At 31.1% G+C, this 17,291-nt stretch overlaps 1 protein-coding gene across 1 annotated transcript in view; it reads right to left on the bottom strand.

Annotated features, from left to right (window-relative positions):
* LOC106682397 (multidrug resistance-associated protein 1) overlaps window positions 1–17,291 on the bottom strand; it is a 57,399-nt gene that overhangs the window by 25,192 nt on the left and 14,916 nt on the right. Inside the window, exons 2-15 of the mRNA XM_067049499.1 lie at window positions 13,520–13,633; window positions 13,201–13,377; window positions 12,895–13,011; window positions 10,924–11,061; window positions 10,724–10,843; window positions 9,060–9,247; window positions 7,525–7,719; window positions 5,908–6,082; window positions 5,644–5,812; window positions 2,685–2,836; window positions 2,268–2,405; window positions 2,004–2,150; window positions 1,505–1,589; window positions 1,067–1,260 (exon numbers count right to left, since the gene is read on the bottom strand). Coding sequence (XP_066905600.1) covers window positions 1,067–1,260; window positions 1,505–1,589; window positions 2,004–2,150; window positions 2,268–2,405; window positions 2,685–2,836; window positions 5,644–5,812; window positions 5,908–6,082; window positions 7,525–7,719; window positions 9,060–9,247; window positions 10,724–10,843; window positions 10,924–11,061; window positions 12,895–13,011; window positions 13,201–13,377; window positions 13,520–13,582 — 2,058 coding nt within the window. The 5' untranslated portion in view covers window positions 13,583–13,633. The remainder of the gene's footprint in view (window positions 1–1,066; window positions 1,261–1,504; window positions 1,590–2,003; window positions 2,151–2,267; window positions 2,406–2,684; window positions 2,837–5,643; window positions 5,813–5,907; window positions 6,083–7,524; window positions 7,720–9,059; window positions 9,248–10,723; window positions 10,844–10,923; window positions 11,062–12,894; window positions 13,012–13,200; window positions 13,378–13,519; window positions 13,634–17,291) is intronic.

A 17,291-nucleotide genomic window follows, 5' to 3' on the forward strand; every position in this document is an offset into this window, starting at 1 on the left:
TTTTTAGTATGTTTTATGTTATGTATCATTTCAGTATTGTTTATTTGTGGTATTAAACCTAAATGCAAGCTAACCAATTTTGATCAGTAAAATATGCAGTTACAAAAGATATCCTTCAAAGCCAAGATGGCGGCACGTGTCCTTTCAAAAATCTGTTGAATCGTGGCCATGTTGAGCAGATTCAAATATTTTATTTAACCCTTAAAACTTTATTGAACTTCCCATCATAATTCTAGTTACAGTAAATTTAAGAAAAATAGAAGTTAACAATAAGTATTAAAGAAAATTATTGATAAAGGAAATCATAAGAATAAACTCAAAACCTTAGTGCTACAATCGATGTTGAGAAGGAACACCTAGAGAAGGGAAGGAAGAAAACTTGGTTTTTGAGGGTTCATTGCTTAGGCACGGGTGGGGAATGATATTTCCTGGATGAGGAGATCCTCATCACCTTTTGTCCAGCTCAAGGGTAGACATCTTGAAAAAGAAGACATCGAAGAGTCACCCAAGAAGATAAAGGGACTCTTTGTTAGGGTCGCCAAACAACGTACTTCGGTGAATGAGAAGTGAGTTGAAAACTTTTAGAGGACCAAGATTTTGTTTAAAGACCGTGTTAGTTTGTGAAATATAAGTCATCAAAAACCATCAGTCATCAAAGAAGAGCATAAATTGGTTAGGTTGTACAACTTACAATTTTAAGCATATTTGTAAAAGTAGATATTAATTAAACTAAGTGTCTGTTCTGATTGCCTAGAAACCCGCCCTGAGATTATGAGTCTAATATTATATATAATTAAAAATAAAAATTCTCATATTTATTTAATATTTAATCTTTTTATTTGACCTTGTCATAATAATAATATTGTCATTGTAATAATATTAAATAAAGATGTATAATTGGTAGACTGGTAAACACGCTATGCCTTTGGAAAGGAAATTGAATAATAATAGTCTAAAGAACTCAAATAATCTGAATTAATATAAATAATTTTGGGTAGTTCCCTTCAGTAATTATCCTGGCATTCCAGACACAACAGGTATTATTACATAGCCTGAGTTTGCTTACCTTTGTGTTGACTCTTCCAGACACTTTGTGCATCTCCCCGAGGAAGGCAGAAAGGAATGAAGACTTCCCCGAACCGACAGCACCAACCACAGCGACCAAAGAGCCAGGCTTAACCCTCAAGTTCAAATTTCGAAGAGTTGGTTCTTCATTAGCCCCCCACGAGAATGTACCCTTTTCTACCACTAATGGATCATCTGTAAATTTAAATGAAAAATACATCATGATGAATCAACATCTAATGGTTCAATTGTAACACAATTAAATATGATGGTATTAATGTTACACTATAGCTAAAAATTCAACTATAGAAAATTGTGCTACCTGAATTATATTTTTACAAGTTTAAATATGGACATTGAGCAGCTCGAGTTGTTAGAAATACTCAATATTTATTTTATTTATTTATTTTTTCTTTATATAGAGTAAGTAAAAAATTACCTTCTTTTTCATCATGAGATATTATGTTTAAATCCAATTCCTCGCTGTTTAAGAATCTGTTTATCCTTTTTATTGATACGGATGCCTAAAAAAAAAAAATTCATTAGTAAGGAACAAAGCTCCTCCTTGTATATTGTAATATCCTTAACAGGAGAATATTCACAGAATATTTATTTTTTCTTCTAATTCTTTTTAATTGACTGACTGGCGAGCTATGGTATGTCAAGAGACTTTACTGGGAATTAGAAAGGAGGACTGATTGTGGAATTACCTTTAGCCAATAGGTACGGTAACAGATACAAAACCTTGTTGAGATTGCCAGATAACAAATGTTTTACATTTTAAAACTTTACTTTTATCATGGTATAGATTATCCACATTACTATATTGCAATATTAAGTGATTCGCTTGTGTTTATCAAGTCATAAACAATGCATTTTCTAAAATTATGATCTAACACCATCTATTAAATATAATAATAAAAAAAAATCAAACTTACCTGAACCATACTCGAAATCATTACTGGAACCATGGCAAGAGGGTTTTTCAATATATTAAAAAGAGAAAGTGACACAAAAACTTTAGCCGAATCTAAAACATTTCTCTCATCGACAAGAACGTAAGTCATGAATGTAAGAAGTGAGACCTAAAAGAGATTTCATAAAATATAGGTGCTAGATATGAAATAAATAATACTTTAATAGTAAATTCATTATTAGGACAATTCTTTCTTAGTTATTTAAAACAATTCCAATTAACTCACCAAAAATGGGGCGCAGGTCCAAACAAATGATAAGGCTGCTCTAAGATAACCTGAATTTCTCAAAACCTTAGCTTCTTTTTCTCTTATCTTCTGAACATTTGCTTCAAAACTTGGCTCCCAAGCATAGAGTTTCAATACCTTTAAGCCAATTTTCACATGATATTAACAATTTAAAAACAAATTTACAAATTGTCATTAGCAAACTATGAGGTAAAGAACAGTAAATCAATGTACGTTTGGCAATTACTGTAATGAAAAACATAATTTTAGAGGTACAAGAATCCCATTGCTGGAACTGAGTGTTATTATATATTTTATTTTTGTGTAAGTATGTATTTAAAGAATAACATTATTAAAATATCAATGTTATAAAACAAAATACTGCATTATGAAATCTAAAATATTAGGCAAACAAACCTTCATCCCGGAAAGGATTTCATTAGTTGTTTTGACCCTCTCATCTTTATACTTCATCTGTTTGACTTGGAAGTTCTTTATAAAATTGGCAAATAAGGCATTAGCAGGAATCATAATTAACATAACACCTAAACCCACAAGTACGCTAGGACCTGAAATCAGTATAAATATATTATTGAGATGCTATGAATAGAATAGCAGTATAATGAAAAGTGGTGTATTTGATGACAAATATGTGTTTTTAAATAAAAAAAATAAAATAAAAAACAGAGTGTACTATAATTGCTATGTATTGACAATACCGGGTAGAGAAAAAAGTTAAATTTAATTGAATAGGTACTTTGGGTATTCATTATTGGTATTTTTCAGCTCATAAATAGCAGGTAAAAGGGATTAGCTCCCACCTGGAGGCCATCAGCGGTAGCATTAAGGGTCAAGGGAGCACTTATCCTTGATAAGAATTGTTGAATATTTCTGAACAGGTAGAACACCGGATGGACGGCTAGGCCAATACTATGACGAGCCAAACAGATAAGTGGAAGAACATAAAAGTGTTTGAGATATCTAAAGAAAGTCTTCCAATGTTTAGGGAGAAGTTACAGATTCTGCCCCCAAAACTTGATTAGCCAATGAAATGGCTAGAAGAAAGTAGAGGGAGGATAAGAACTCCATTAAGGGGGAGAATAAGGAAGCATTCTTGGGGGTTTAACAAAACAGTAGAGAAAGAGATCGGACATCTCCAGCTAAGGAATAAGGAAGTACGAAGAGGGATTTTAGAGAGAGTCCGAGGAAATACAATCCGAAAGAGAGCAGAGTGGACCTTAGATTAGCGAAGCTGGGAACAGCCAAGCCCACAACACACCAGATAAGTAATAGTCCTAAGCTGTCATTAATTGATGGACAAATTAATTAGATTTTAGAATCAATAGAATAACAATGGTACCCAGTATTCTCTATCCAACAGCATATCAAGTAAACTTAAATTATAATCAAAATGTTTATAAGGCTCTCTCTTATATCAATTATGCCTCAGTCGTAAATATAACCTAATACCAACCCAACTTGATCTTATAATTTAAACACCTTGCATGCCACCCAATTAGCATAGCTTAGTAAATTGGTGAACACGACACTATTGGAAAGGATATTCAATGATTAATAACACACAATTATATCTAGTATACCATAGCAAGGAAATACATTTCTTAGAATTGTATAATAGAGATATGTAATAGAAATAAATAATAAAATGCTTTTTCTGGAACCCCTATCAGCCATAGAAACGCTGTTAGCCATAAACACATAACAGATAATAGCTGTATATAAGAAAACACAATAAGGACAAAAATAAATATTTTTTAAGAATTTAAATATAAGAAGATGGTGAGGGTTGCGGTCAAAAAAAGAAAAAAATAGTTTATAACTATTTTAATGTCCGACGTTTGCAGGGCTAAAAAGATACAAAAAAAACTGAGAATATTACAACAATAAGATACAGTGATAAAGCGATAAGAAATTACATATAAATAAAAGGAAGGAAAACATAAAATAGTATCAATATAAAATAAACTTGAATAAACAATGATAAGAATAAAAAATAAGTAACAATAGCAAGAGTAAAAAATACGTAAAATATACAGTTAAAAAAGTACAGGAGACGTAAAACTATAAATATATAAAACTAAAAAAATATACGGGGGGGGGGGGGGTAAAGAAAAAGAAAGAAGAGTAGAGATTAAATAAACGTCTTGAAAGAATAAATATAAATAAAAATAATAATAATGATATTAAATGAGCAAAGAACAAATCAGGGACACCTACCTGTTCAAAGCGAAAGGTTGAACAGAAGGCGACAATAAGCGTGGGGAGTGGGGAGGAGGTAGCTAGCTGTTTAACGGTTATATTTCTATTTTTTATTATAATTGTATTCAATAAAATTGACTTTAATAAAACTGCTTCGAAATGAGATTGAAATTGTGTGACTGAAAAAAAAAGCATTAAAAGTAGATCCCACAATAAGTTTTGAGACGAATGATCAGGATTAGAGTGTCAAGATACAGGCAGAGAAAGAGGACATTTATACAAAATATATTCCTAACCTATATACAGAGGAATTTGGCGACAATGCTTTGGCTCGGAAGTAGAGGAACCATCTCTCTTGCAAGAAGTAATTTTTTGGAGGGGCTGGGCGTTGAGAGGAACCATTTTCAAAGCATGGCAAAAACCATTATTCTGGACTCGCTGGGAATCCTACATCATCATTTATAAATACTAGGTTCTATGGGTATTGTCAACTTTATGAGTTGAAGAGAGAAAAAAATAAATAAATTTATTTGACTACTCAACTAATTCTCTCTCATCCCTTTTAATTATGTCAATTGGACTGATCGGTATACTGTGTACTAGCTACTCAATGCAGTTGAGCAACCGCTTGCAATTTTTTTTAGTTCATCCTTCAATCACGTGTTCTAATTCGTAAGTTAATTGTTATTTCAATCAATTAAAAATAAAAATAGCATGAAAATTATATTTTTGTTATCGAAGAATTGTATGAAATTTATTATTCATGTTATAATTTCTGAAAAGGATTGTTTTAAATTTCAACACAAACACAAAACTGTCACTAGAAACTGTTTTTATAAAAAAGATAAAACTTGAAAACATTATAAAATTCAGGTGGGAGGTTATTTTCAGACGTTAATCAGGGAATCTAAGATTGCAGAAATCAATTATTTTTATTGAGTTAAAAAAAATTTATCCTCAAAGGACTCCATAAGTGGGATTATGCATTTTTGCCTCAAACTAGAACATGAGAAAGTTACAGTTAGCTTTGGCAATCTACAACCCTCTTATATTAATATCTTACTTGTATGCCAAATGCCAGACCTAAAAAATAATATAGTTCAATAAAGTAATAAAACTTTAAATAATTAAATATTTTGAAAAAAAAATTACATACCTAATTGCTGCCATAGAAAAACTAATGATAAAGTAATCTGAAGTGGAGCAGACCAGAGTGTATTCAAATGAGGCATTACATTCATAAACGTTTGCGCATCGACTGCCATTAAATTAACAATTTCACCCAACGTTGAATCTTTTCTTGCTGAACTGGACAGTTTTAGGGCCTAGGAAAAACAAAATAAGAGTTAGAAAAAAAAATTCAAAGTAGTCTGACTGTTTATGTTATCGGACCCAGTATTAAACAACTATTTGATAATACCTTTCTGTAAACTGCAGTCATAAGGGATGTTCTCATACGAAGTCCAACGAGTGCAATCCTATTATTGAATTGAGATTGAATCAAACTTTGAACTGAAGTGAAAAAAAGAAGAAGAACTGCGTAGAAATAGCCATGCCATTTCGGCTCATCAGATGACACAAAATTTATAACCTTCCTAGAAAATAAAATAAAATACAGTACTTAATAAATAGCTTAATTGAGGCAAATACATAAAAAGTGGCCAAACCCACAAAAATCGCTTAGACTAAAAAATGCATTTCAATTCAACTAAAAATAGAATTATTTGGATATCCCAAGTTTTTTTTTATACGCTGAAATATTTGAAAATTAATCTAGCAAAGGTATCAAACACCAACAGGATGCACTTTATCAACCAAAATATATCAATATTGGAGTTTTAAAGATTTTAGATTAAGTCACTTTTGCTCTCATAGCCTTTACAATTCATAAGACATAAGCAGATAGTGAAACACCCATTGCTTTAGCTCCATAAATGCGGGTTGCATTTTTTTTTTTTTTCCCAGTGTGGGTGGCATTGGTTTATTTGATATAGCCAAAAATGAATTACCTATATTCTATTTGTTACAGCTATTATTTATTAAGTTAAATATATCTGATTTACAGTTTTTTATCTGTTATACATTTTTATTTTATAGCTCTCAAATATTTATGGATAATTGGAGAAGTTTGTCGGGGGGTGCGGTCAGCAAAGAACAACATAAATAAACAAAACCATATTTATTTATTTTATGCCGACGTTTCGACCTGAGGTTCAGGTCTTCATCAGGGGTTGTGGCGTAGAAAGTAGGCTAGCAACTGGATTTTCCCGCACCCCCCGACAAACTTCTCCAATCATTAATCTATGATCAACTATCTACACCTCATTATTTATGGATAACATATTTTTGTATAGTCTGTTACTTTTAATATACTATCACAAATAATATTTTGATTAGTATCTAGATCTTTGAACAATATTTCTTGTTTTTTTTTGTGTGTCAAGCATTCAATATGTTTGAGGGTCTCATTAACGCTGAAATTTTTGCATTGAAATGTTTCAGTTATGCCTATTTCGTGCAGGTAGTTATAGCTAATTCCATGATTGGTCCTAAGTCTAATAAAAGTTTCTATGATTTTTGTCCTATGTTTGCTTGTGAGAACCACGGTTTTCGAATGATATGAGTAAATATATTTTTATAGAACTGCCGGGTGGGGTTCTCCCGATATAGTAATTGCTAATTTTTTATCTGATCTAAGGTAATCATTTTGCAATAATCGGTGTAGGGCAAATTAGTGCCTACCGAGGCTCTGGTCTCTGCAGCGGGAACTGCAGTGGCACCGGTTCAAATCAGGCCTAGGGGGGGTCGACTTTTATTTTTATAGTGGGCCCATGTACTGAAAGCTTGATCCCCTCCCCTTGGCATTAGAATAGGGTGGTACCCTGTGGATAAACCCTCCTCCCCCAGTATGTCAGAAATGACAAGAAAGAGGATAAGAAAAAAAAACAACTAGCCCACCACCCTCAAGCCGTATTCAGCAATTAAAGGATTAAAGGTTTAACGAAAAAAGTATACAGCATAATAAGTCCATAATTACTTTAAAAGTTCTGGACTGGTAAAGGTCAGAATAACATCAAGGAGTTGAAGAAACGAAGCGAATAAAAACACTCCACCAAAGGCTTTAGCCAGAGCAGGTACAACTGAGAATGGTTCCAATTTGACTTCTCTGGGGCCATTAAAATCCACAGAATTAGCCTGCTTGGTAAATTGGGCTGGTTCATTCTTGTGTATCCTAAAAAAAAATTAAATTAAATTTCATTAACTAGTAATTAAATATCAAAATAAGTAAAGCAAAAGTTGGTTATAACGATCTTCATGGAACCTATGAAATTGGATTGTTATATTCAGAATAAAAAGAAAAAAATAGTTAGAATGATAATAAATTTATTATATACATAATCTATTAATTTATAACATATTATTATTATCATAAACAATAAACATAAAATATTATATAAGATTTGTAACATAATTATGTTAATTAGCTGATTTTTCAAAAAATGGTTTGTTATAATCATTTACTTGGAAGAATACAATCTTTTCACTAAATTATCAATCCTTTTTAACACTAATGATATTTCTGGTATTTTGGTTACAGCGCAATAATCACACATCCTTTGTGAGTGGTAGTGATGACTCTTTGTTGTTGTTTTATGCATGGTGATTTTCTACAATGGAAAAAACTGAGATTTGATCAGTGATTAAGTACTTTGTAAAGAAAGGTATGAAAGCATTACTGCTCCTTCATATTCAACTGTTGCCAAGTGGACCAGCGAGTTTAAATTTGGTCGGGAGAGCTTAGATGATGATCCGTGTAGTGGATGGCCAAAAAGTGCTACAACCCCAGAATTGATCACAAAAGTGCATAAAAAGATCATGGAGGATCTTCGACTGAAAGTGCGTAAGATTGCTTAAGCTGTAGGAATGCCATCTGAACGGAATGAATTACATTTTAACCAAAGAATTTGAAATGAAAAAATTATCCCCAAGATGGGTGCCACAGCTCTTGACAATGAGATTGGAAATGTCCGAACAAAATCTGGCCCAACAAGATTTTTTGTAATTGTGACAACAGATGAAACATGGGTCCACTACTATACCCCAGAGACAAAACAGCTGTCAAAGCAGTGGGAACATGAGTCACCACAGGGAACAGTTCCCTCAATTCACCGTTGTGTAGCCTTCTAAATTGTACGGTTAGCTCAATCTTTTTCGGCCTGAATATTTGAAGTTATACTTTATTTCCCAAAACTTTAAAGCGCTGTTCCCTTAGTGTAAGAGGACATCCCACCAGAAGGATAATAATTTTAAAGAAAGGAGTTAAGTACAAAAAAATTATGCAGAGCTAAATTTGTTTTATTAATGCTTCCTTATCAAAAAAACATTTATCATTATACGAATTCTTTTATGGTAATCGAGCAACCAGCTATAAAAGGAAAACAAACTTTTCTACACTATTACGAGTAAAAATGATCTCCTAGAAACCACAAGCTTATCACATTAACAAATGTTTTACTATCAACATTACACTGTATTTAGTAATCAAAATATTAATAAATATGAATTACTTACTTATTTTTATAAATTTTGTTCCAATATTTATAGAAGATTTGATATAGCTGTGATGCACTATCTTGGTGATTCATGGACCACAGATCATCGGTGGTTAGTGGTTTTTTGAATCCTTTGTATATTAGACCGTTAAACCAAGAAAATGTCCATCTGGAAGGAATAGATGCATTTTCTTCTGGATTTGGATTCTGTGGAAATAAAAATGCAAAAATTATAGTCAATATATTATAGAAAAAAATTATCAAAAGATTTTTACCATAGCTCTAGAAAAAAAAAAATTCTTCATGATTTTGCTCAAAAATTATGATAAAATTACATAATATCGGAAGTGATAGATACTAAAACAAAATAACAAATATGCTTAAATACATAAATGATTTTTAGTAGGTTTTAGGTGATTTATCTTTTCAATATGTTTATTTGTAGTATTAAACCAAAAACCAAGCTAACCAATTTTCATCAGTAAAATATGCAATCACAAAAGATATCGTGCAATGCTAATATGGCGGCGCGAGTCCTGAAAAAAGTTCGTTGAATCGCGGCCATGTTGTGCAGATTCAAATATTTTAAAAACTTCATTTTAAATTCCCATCATAACTGTAGTTACAGTAAATTTAAGAAAAAAATATGAGTCAAGAATAAGTGTTAAAGAATAATTTTCATTAAGAAAATCACAGGAAAAAACTCAAAACCATACTGCTATAATCGATGTTGAGAACTAACAACGAGAAAAGGTGAAGGAAGAAAACTTGGTTTTTGAGATTCGTTGCAAGGCACGGGCGGGGAATGATGTTTCCTGGATGAGGAGGTCCTCATCATCTCTGGTCTAGCTCAAGGGTGGACATCTTAAAAAAGGAGACATCGGAGGAGAGTCACCCACGAAGAAAAAAGGATTCTTTGTTTGGTTAGCCAAACAATACACTTCGGTGGATAAGAAGTGAGTTGAAAACTTTTAGAGGACCAAGGTTTTGTTTCGTTAGTGTTTGTTTGCTGAAAGATTGTTTACAGCAAGTGTTGGTTTGTTGAATAAGAAGACAAAGAAAATCATCAAAAGAAGATTCTATGAAATTGGTTAGTTTTGTTCTACCTAAAATTGAATACATTTATAAAAGAGATATTAATTAAAATTAATCGTTATTAAAAATAAATGTTCTGATTGCCTAGAAACCCGTCCTGAGATTAAGAGTCTATTATATTATAAAATTTAAATAAAATTCTATTATCTGTTAAATATGAAAGCTTTTCATTTGAACCTAAGCTATTTTTTAGATATGAGAATTAAGTTAAAAATATCAAATTTCATTCATTTTATATTCATAATTTTTAAATATTACAATATTATTTTATATTCTTAATATAATCAGATATCACAACAATGATGAAGCCAGTACAACAAATAACTTATTCGAATCACATTTTAAACAGAGAACTAACAGGCAATCTAAAATTGGTCAAATTTGAAGGCTTTAAGCAAACAAAAAAAATTATTATAATTTTTACTAGTAATATGTACTTTCAGAAATGAAAAAATGTTTATTAAAATTAATTCAAGAATATATCTCATTTTTCATGGTTGACGTAAAAATTAATAATCTTGATTAATATTAGCCAGGTGATAATTAAAAATAATTAATAATTAGTAATAATAAATTATCAATACTTACTGTCATTTTGGGGTATTCCGATTTTATCGGAGGAGAATCAACTAACCAATATAGCATGAACATTATGAAGCATAAAGGATAATACATAAAAAAAAAAATTCTTGTAGATTCTGTTTCATCCTGTATAAACAAATATATGTTTCGTTAAAAAGTACATCCAAAAGATTTATAGTTAGAAAAATATATATATTCTATCTTACACTTGAAAAATGTCTAGAGAGATCATTGTAAAACTGCGAAAACCCCAACAATACTACAAGTAACCAATATAAAAACATGAGGCCTGAAACTCGTTGACCATGTTTCCTGTGATAGATTACCAATGTAGAGCACAAAACCTAAAAAAATAAATATATATACCAGGCATTGGCAAACAGAAATACATATACAAAAAAAAGGAAGTTTAATGTAAGCAAGATATATCTTGTGAAATAGTGCAATAATTGGAATGAGATGAATAGTAGTTTAGGAATGTGATGAATTGTAATTTAGGAGTGTGATGAATAAGAGCCTTTTAAGTTATTTTTTGAAATCTTACAATTTTTTCAGGCACTAATTATCATTTAAATATTTAGAGTCTATGGTAAATAGAAAAAATTAAATTGATGAGGAAATAAAAGCAAAGCTTAAGGAGGAGAATGCTTGTTATTTTTCAGTTTGCTCAAATTGCTTAGCTTGTAAATTATGTTCAGAAACTTAAAAGTTAAAATTCGCAAAACTATTATCCTTCCTACTCTTCTTTATGGATGCAAAACATTGCATTTTGCACAACGAGAAGAGTAACATCCTAAGGTTTTTGAAAATAAAGTATTCAGTAAATATTCAGACCCCTAAGGTTGAGCTAACCGTAGAATTTAGAGGGCTACACAAGAGTGAATTGAGGGAAGTTTTTCCAGTAAATAAAATTCAAATAAATATAAAATATGTAAGTAATTTATATTTATGAGCATTTTTATTACTAAATATGGTGTAATGTTGATAGTTAAACATTTGTCAATGTGATAAGCTCGTGGTGTCCAGGAGAAGAGAATTTTTACTCCTAATAGTGTAGAAAGGTTTGTTTTCCTTTTCCAGTTGGTTTATCAATTACTATACAAAAATCCCTATAATGATAAATGTTTTTTTGATAAGGAAGCATTAATAAAACAAATTTAGCTTTCCATAATTTTTTCATGCTTAGTTCCTTACTTAAAACTATTATCCTTCAGGTCTGAAACGTGGCCTCTTACACTAAGGGAAGAACAATGCTTTTAGGTTTTTGGAAATAAAGTATTACTTCAAATATTCAGACCGAAAAAGGTTGAGCTAACCGTATGATTTAGAAGGCTACAAAATGGTGAATTGCATTGCACATGGGAGGATTGCATAAAGACTGATCTGGTAGAGTTAGGTGTGGACAGGCATCATTGGGTAGATGTATGTAGCCAGTGATTGGTGGTTCCCTAAGCCTTTTTTATTACTAATTCCTTATATTACATTAATTAAATAAAACCATAATTAGTCTGGAATATTTCTTAATCCATTTCATAATTTTCTTATAATTGTTAGATTAACAAGATTGGACTACATCCTCACAGTAAATAATACATATATTATAGTATATATTGCTGCCTGAAACAGTGACTCTAATATAAAATAGTTCTTCTGTAATTTGATTAAAATTAAATAACATTATAAAATAGATAACAAGGTCGTTTCATTCCTTCTTCGAAGCAACTTTTAAGGCTTGATTTAAAGAACTTGGAAAATGCAAGTTTTACCATATTTTGTTTCTTTGAAAACGCTTAAAGCACTCTAAAAAAATACTAGTAGGAGATATATCGGATAAATAGGTTTTGGTAGGACTTGTAACTTGTAAAATGTTGGTCAAATATAGTGAAGCGTTGATAATCCGGATTAATTGTGACGGAACCCTTCTCAGGTTATGAAAAATGTTCAGATTTTAATATCATCATAATTTACAACCATAAAAAGGCCATTTGATGCCTCAAACATAAAGAAAACTGATCTTGTAGTTTGGGAGGGCACTGCTGAATAGATCTATGAAGACAAGAGTTGGTTGAATCGGCATTGAGCCTTTGGGTTCTCATATCTTAATTATTATTATCATTATTACCATGAATTAAAATCATATTTCAGTAACCCTTAATAATACCATATTAGATACTTACTAAACAAATTAATTTGATTAAAGGCGTATATAAATCAACAAGTAAAACCTCCTCTGCTTTGCTGGCATTGTAAATGAATTCAATGGCACATAAAGTAGACAGCAATCCAAGAACGACCTGTAAATTTTACAGTCATTAGGTAAAGTTCACACATTTATTAAAAATAAAATAACATCAGTAATTTTATTATTATTACTATAAGACTGATTTTATAGACCAAAAAAAAAAAATCAAAATCAATCAATTTAATATATATAAATACAGGATAGAAATATATAAAAGTTTAAGCATAATAATCATACTCACTAATTTCCCTAAATTTTTCCAATTCCATGGAATGTCTCTCGATTTGGAATTAAATGTAATAAATATATCGATACATGAAAAAACCCATAAGAATACACATGGTAACCAAACAAATACAGTCTTTTCAAAACATGGTGTTAGTTGTGGATAGTCTGAGTTCCATGTTAAGTTCGAATCCTTAAAAAAAAAAAAAAAAAAGAATAATACAGTAAGCAGTTTTATAATTAATTTGTAGATTATTATGAGTAATAAATAGATACAATATAAATTGTAAGCTAATAAAAAATTTTAAAAATTCAATTTATTTGGAATTTCTTACCCAAAATGGTGAGCCACAAAATTCATTCAGAGCTGTCCAATTAGTTTGATCTAAGAAGCTCATTTTGTTTTAGATGGCACTTCTATTTTAATTTATGCATGAATATTGGCTGGGCTGAAAATTAAAAATAAACAAATATAGATATGTAAATATATTTTATTATCTTATTTTAAAGCAATCCACAGCAAAGATGATGTTTCCCTGGTTATTTACAGGGTACCAACCTATTCTAACCATGGTGGGGAGTCAAATTTTCATTTTGTGGGACCGCCACTAAATGAAAAAAATTCAAGGTCTCCAGGTCGGATTCGAACCAGTGCCACCCATAGATCTCAGAGCGATAAACCTAGGCCTAACCAACTGAGCCACAGGTGGCCCTTTAATTACCTTATAATTTACTATGTAGCCATGGATATTACTGTCTAACCTATGTCATAATACAGAGTTATTTAAAAGAAAAAAGTTCATAAACCTTATATTAGGTTATTTTGTATTTTATAGGTATATAACCTTTAAAAATAGGGGTTATTGCTATCTGTATTGTCATTTAATTTAATGATGTTTGTGCAACTACTTTTAGCTGCAATTTGTTTTTCATGATATTTAGAGAAATGAAGAGGAATTAACAAATACATATAGTTATAATAAATTCAGTTTTCCTAGAGGAGATTGGTTCTCTGGTTTTCACATAGATATATACATAATGAAAATTCTTGTTTGAGACAAATTTGTTTATTAGTGATAACAATACAGTCCCAACACTATATAAAAAAAAAAAAAAAAAAATGTTGAGACTACATGGACGTTTTTGTTATAACTAATAGTATGTTAATCACATGGTTATTTATCTATCAGGTGCAAGAAATAGATATAGAGAGATATCAAGTGGGCACTGCAAAGTGGGGCGAAATGTTGGTTAACAATAAATAGTTTCCTTTTACTATTTTGAAAACTATGTATAATTAATAGTCAAAATTAATGAGTCTGCCAAGAATAGGTAGAGAGTATAAAAAATGACAGCTGTTTCAAAACGTTGAAAAAAAAATTTTTTTTCATTCTGAGCTCTATTTCTTTAATATTACCAACAACACTAGAAAGCCTAAGAGAACATTATTTAAAGGAGAGTAAATTTGCGAAATTATTACCCATAATAGAGCTATTTACGTTCAATGGTTCTCGAGATATAGCTTTTTAAAAAGCAAGATTTCATAAAAATGTACTGAAAGATTAGGAGTTAGTGAATTTATTTTGAGGAATATATATCTCAGGAACAACCTGACCTATAGATGTCTATTAGCACTCAAAGTAAAGCTGGTTTAATGCACTATTGAGCAGTTTCTGACCTTTATCTTCCTAGGAATAATAGTTTTCATGATATTTGCTAAAATAAACTGATGTATAGTTGTTTGATTTATGAAAAACTTTATTACAGAAACCACAAGATGTACAGATGTCAACCAGCACTGAAATTAAAGCTAATTAAATTTACTATGAAATAGTTTATAACGTTCATCTTTGTAGGAGTAGTAGTTTTTATGATATTTGACCAAATAATTTCACAAAATGTTAATTTCTAGTTGTTCGTATAAAATGTTTGTTTTTGAAAAAATATATCTCTGGAACCATAAGACGTACATAAGGGTCTGTAAACGCTTAAAATAAAGGAAATTTAATTTACTATAAAGTAGTTTCGGACACGTATCTCCGTAGGGGTAGCAGTTTTTATGATATTTACATATGAATATAAATTTGGCACAAGAAAATTTGTCGGAACAACTATGAATCAATTTATTTGAGCAAATATCATGAAAACTACTACTCTCACGAAGATAAACTTCATAAACTACTTTATAGCCCATTAAACTAGCTTTAATTTGAGTGGTAATAGACATCAATGTGTCACATAGTTACTGAGATATAGATTGCTCAAAATAAATTTACTAACTACTAGTCTTTCAGTATATCCTGTACATTTTTATGTTATGTTGCTTTTTAAAAAGCTATATCTCGAAAAATATTTAACGTAAATAATTTTATTAGGGCTCATATTTTAGCAAATTTACTCTTCTTTAAATGACGTTCTCTTAGGTTTACTTGTATCGTTCCTACTTTTTAAGATATAGAGCCCCAAATGAAAAATTAGTTTTTTTTATCGCTTTGAAACAGCCGTCATTTTTTATTCCCCCTACCTATACATGGCAGACTCATCAATTTTTACTAGTAATTATACATAGTTTTCGAGTATTAACTTTTGCACTAGGCATCATTCGGGCGTTACCTACCAGCAACTCGACACCACTTTTAGACGCAAATATGTACACCCTGGAATCGTGATATTATATAGTACAACATTAGAACCAAGTAAGCCATTGTAATGAAATTTGGTTTATATGTATTTGTGGAGATTGAAGAACAAACATTTACAAAAAACAACAAATTTATCAAAATTTACATCACGAGAAATACTGATGTTTGGTCGCTTTGCCATTTTTATAAAAAAAAAAAATGATTATAAAATGAAAAAAAGGATAAAGAAATGGTTTGGAAATTACAAAATCACAACACTGTCTTATTACTGAAGAGATTTTTACTATTTGATGCTTTAATAAGATGTGAGTTCTTGTAAATTTCTATATATGTATATATAGTTGACCGTAAAAATTGATATATAATTAGATTGCGGTCAAAAGAGAAACAGAAATAGTTTACAACTATTTATTTTCCGACGTTTCGCCCCACTTTGCAGGACTTCATCAGGGTTGTTTAAAGGTAAAGGTTGAATAGAAGCTAAACTTTTTGTTCAACCTTAACTTTGAACAGCCCTGATGAAGCCCTGCAAAGTGGGGCGAAACGTCGGAAAATAAATAGTTGTAAACTATTTTTGTTTCTCTTTTTACCGCAACTCTGACTATCTTCTTATATCTCGAAGACGCCGCGACTACGCTGCCGCCCTGAATCATCTATCGTGGCATGCAAGCCGGGACCTGGCTTGCCCCTACTGCCACGCCACAGCCGGGGACATGCTGGCCAGCCTCCGAGATAGAGGGAATTTTTTCTGACACCAAGCCAAGATACATGGTCTTCACCATTTCGCCCACCACTGAACCGGACGAGGGAAGCGATGAAGACATGACTGCGACGGCGAAGATGTCACACTGATAAGCAATATCTTAACACATTAGACCACCACATGTTCTGTCATCATTTTATATCATCAAACTTATTTAATTAACTTACTAGCCACAGTTTGCTATTTTATTTTGGCCTCTTAAAATATATATATGTTCATTAATGAGCAGAAAAGTGTCACAATTAACCAATTAATTCGAGGGTTGTGATATGGGACTGGAGAGCTTGGGATGCAATCAAAGGGTTATTACTAACTGTGAGCACACATGTGTCATCAGCATACGTGGTAAGGATAGTGTTAGGAGTTGTTGGGATGTCAGCTGATAGACCTAGGAAACTACCTTGAGGAACACCAACGGATTGAAAATAGAGGGATGAATAGGAATCTTTAAAAAAAAAATTAAGGTGGAATTAGTTCATTCTCCGTAATCACTAATGTCCACCCAGAGGGTACAATGAAATGGGTTAATAAGGTGGCGTGAGATATTAATAGTAGGTTTACGGACGTTTCTTATGTATTTATATCTAATAGCACCAGTCAAAATGATGGGATTATGTTTATGATAATGCATTTTATTTAAAAAATCGATTTACTAAAATTAAATCTGTTCAACTCAGCAATATTAAATTTTATGTTTAAATA

This window comes from Halyomorpha halys, unplaced genomic scaffold (assembly GCF_000696795.3).
Source record: "Halyomorpha halys isolate HHAL.00 unplaced genomic scaffold, Hhal_1.1 Scaffold410.1, whole genome shotgun sequence".
Taxonomy (NCBI): Eukaryota; Metazoa; Arthropoda; class Insecta; order Hemiptera; family Pentatomidae; genus Halyomorpha; species Halyomorpha halys.